Source organism: Apis dorsata, unplaced genomic scaffold (genome assembly GCF_000469605.1).
Source record: "Apis dorsata unplaced genomic scaffold, Apis dorsata 1.3 scaffold_8, whole genome shotgun sequence".
NCBI lineage: Eukaryota > Metazoa > Arthropoda > Insecta > Hymenoptera > Apidae > Apis > Apis dorsata.
Genome location: NW_006263311.1, coordinates 528,243 through 531,454, shown reverse-complemented (window position 1 = coordinate 531,454; position 3,212 = coordinate 528,243). Strand labels below are relative to the sequence as shown.

Below are 3,212 nucleotides of genomic sequence, written 5' to 3'. Positions count from 1 at the left end.
GCCCAACGAGTGGCCGCTGCGAGGGAAGCAGCTGCAGCTGCCGCCATTCAGAGGAACGCCGCTGCAACGGCTGCCGAGTTGCAAAAACAGGATGTCGACAAACAGATTAGCCAAAGCGAGCAAGAAGCGAAGGTATGATACGTATTCAGAATCGCGTTGAGTTTCGAGTGTGGAGACAAAAGGCACACTTTTATTTTCAGGAGAAAGATATAATAGCGGCCAAGGAGAACGCTGTCGCGAACGCCGTGCAACTCGCGGCATTGCAAAAATCGTCGCATCACCCTTGGGGTCGATGAAATTCTCCCTTTTTCTTCTTTTTCTCTTTTTTTTTTTTTTCAATTTTCTTCTTCTTTCAATAACCACCTCGATATTCTCTCGTTACATTAACGAATGTAATCACGGTGACGGTTTGTTCTTGGAATCTTTTTGAATACTTGTTACACAAAATAAACGTTTTCGTTATACAATATAAACAAAATCGATCGATTGATTAATCCATCGCAAACCAGAGGAAAATGGTAAAACGTGTGCAGCAATCGATAACCTTTATTCCCAAACCATTACCTCGTTCACCTTATTCAAATGACAGATCCTTCCCCGAGCGAAAGATTACTTAACAACGTTCGATCGTGGCACACTTGTGATCAGAGATCTGCGACTCTGCGGCGAATTAGATCGGTCAGCGCTTCCTTTCACGAGAGGTTGCGGTCAAACGGGGAGGTCGGAGGTCAGAGACCCCGATTTCGAGATTTCCTGGACCTGGCGTGAGACAATGGTATCGGCCGAATGGTTTGTCGCACGGAAATGGGAGTGAAAGTGAGCAGTGGGGTGAATTCGTTTCTTTGACCGAAAGAATGCGAGGATCGGTGTGTGTCTCGAGCCGCGGACAAGCCGACACACAGGATCGAGAACAACGATCCGATTTTTCTTCCTTTTCTTTTTTTCCCTTCAAAGTCACCGCTCGTCCAATCTACGAACAGTATCGGAAATTTCCTTTCACCCGCCTCTCTTTCTCCCATATCCGTAACACCGCCCCTTTCTCCCCTCGTCCACTCCGCGACCCTGTCAGCCTTCCACGAATCAGGAGTAATTACGTGGGAAGAAAGTACGTTCGATCAAAGTCACTCTTTCTCGGCTTTGGGCGTCTTCCACGTATTTGCTCCTTGACCGTTCACCTGGATAATGGATCTTTCTGTCCCCGCAACGAAATAGGAGAGAGAGAGAGAGAGAGACATCCGCGTAATCATTTCGAGGGATGCACTTTGCCAATGTTTATAACGTAAACGAGTAACGTAACGAGTGACTTTCTTCGAAGATTAATTCCTTTTCTTAGTTTAGAGTTAAGAAAAAAGAATGAACTTAAAATCTTATGGATTAATAATAGGTTTTGTATTAATAATATTAGAAATATTTCTTTCTCGAATATAAGATTCGTGGAACGGATAAGAGAGTGCTGAATAATAATAACTAAGCTTGTAAAATTACCGTGCTTCATCGAAAAAAAAAGAAAAAAAATTGGAATAACCGAGTAACTATCGGGTAAACACGATTATTACAACGAGACGCTTCTTTTCAACTGATCGATGTTTTTATCGATTCAACTTTTTTTTGGGGAGGGAGGAGGAGGAATTTACTCGCTTTTTGCCTTTTACCTCGCCTAGTTTTAGTTCTGCTTTCCTTTTTTTTTTCTTTTTTTTTATTGCGCGTAAGATCGCCATCGGTGAAACTCGAGCCGTAACTCGAATTTTTCAGTAATCGGTGTCACGAAAGCGTCCCATCTCCTACATCTTCTCGATTTTTAAAAAGTTAAGGAGTCTTTCTCAACCACGCTTTGTTGTTTTTCGCAAAGAGGAAAGTGGCATTGAAAATATATAGCGCGATATTTCCGTACCCTCGCTCTTGTTTTCCATTCCATTCAGAGCTCGATGCGTGTTGCTACTACTACGTGCGAGAGAGAGAAAGAATTTCATTTCCCAAATAAGGGAATAGGAAAAGAAATCGATCCGAACGAGCGTTCAGGATCAGGATTTGTTCGCGATTTGTTAGAAAACGATGCGTTTCGACGGAATTCCTTGGAGTCGAACTGCTCCTCGACGGAGCAGGAGGCTGGTCATAACATATTAATCCAAGGGAAAGTGAAAATAATACAAATCGTTTTTTTCTACCAAAAACAAAGACAAAAATAAAATGAAATTACGCTAGGAGGGAAAGCTTGGAAAGAAACTGAATGAAACTCCTCAGTCTACAACGCCGCGTTACAACGATCGATCGTAACTTCCAATTTCCTCCGCGGTTTCGAATCCCGTGACGGGTTGACACGGAAAGTAAAGTAAGATGCTTAGTTTGCCAGGAGCAAGAACGCGTTTCGAGTTTCGACCCATATCGATACGGACTCGTAAACGTTTCTTACGGTGTTGGTATATACGACCATGCAAGTCCGGTTTCCGAGGAGAGAGATCATCCGCGGGTAGGGAGAAAGCGTATAAAAAGGATCGGTCCATGGACGAGCTCTCGCAGTATCCGTATACGTTTCTACACCCACTGTTTCATTGGTGGTTCGAAAAAATGCTTCCTTGCTCCCCTGTAAGTAAATCGAGGAAGGGATATATTATACATGGATATTGAATCGCGTATATGAGGGAGGATCCTACGAAAGAGAGAGAGAGAGAGAGGAAGGATCCAAACACCATGAACACCACGGTGAAAAGTGACTATTCGCGAATAGTTCTTTCCTCTATTCCCCTCGGTTTCAATGCGTATTTATTCGCGACGGTTCGTAAACCAATAGGCAAACCTATCATCCGTGGATACTTTTATAGTTCAGATGGAAATTACGATCGTGCGTGGACGTATACGTGTGATTTATCGAGGTATCAGTTGACCGAGTTTAGAAAGTGGCAGCTGCACCGAAACAATTGAAATTTCGAATCTCTCTCTCTCTCTCTCTTTCTCTCGCCCCCTACTTTATCCTCGTCCAACGAAACGGAGAGTTAACCTCGATGGCGGGTCTTCACCCCGCCTTTCCACGAATAACTGATAAATTATTTCAGGTATTGGTCGCGCTTCTGCTTGCATCGCGATCCGTGGTAGGCAGTATCGAGAGTAGTTCCGGAGGTTGGCAGGGGTAAGAGGTTGCTTCGCTGCTACGATGAGAGCACACGTTCTCTATATCGACTTTTAATCATGAAACAGGATATCGGGTAGCGACTATG

At 43.9% G+C, this 3,212-nt stretch overlaps 2 protein-coding genes across 3 annotated transcripts in view; both read left to right on the top strand.

Moving 5' to 3' along the window:
- The window catches only part of LOC102671642 (polyglutamine-repeat protein pqn-41-like), a 1,904-nt gene extending 1,424 nt beyond the window's left edge, over positions 1-480 (top strand). Inside the window, exons 5-6 of the mRNA XM_006607620.2 lie at positions 1-132; positions 201-480. The exon at positions 1-132 is cut by the window's left edge and continues 1 nt beyond it. Coding sequence (XP_006607683.2) covers positions 1-132; positions 201-296 — 228 coding nt within the window. The 3' untranslated portion in view covers positions 297-480. The remainder of the gene's footprint in view (positions 133-200) is intronic.
- A 2,030-nt stretch (positions 481-2,510) lies between these two features.
- The window catches only part of LOC102671511 (zinc finger protein 512B-like), a 7,148-nt gene continuing 6,446 nt past the window's right edge, over positions 2,511-3,212 (top strand). Inside the window, exons 1-3 of one of the 2 annotated variants that reach the window (XM_006607619.2) lie at positions 2,511-2,583; positions 3,051-3,124; positions 3,193-3,212. In XM_006607619.2, coding sequence (XP_006607682.1) covers positions 3,210-3,212 — 3 coding nt within the window. In that variant the 5' untranslated portion in view covers positions 2,511-2,583; positions 3,051-3,124; positions 3,193-3,209. The remainder of the gene's footprint in view (positions 2,584-3,050; positions 3,125-3,192) is intronic. The other variant, XM_031508822.1, reaches the window with a different exon arrangement.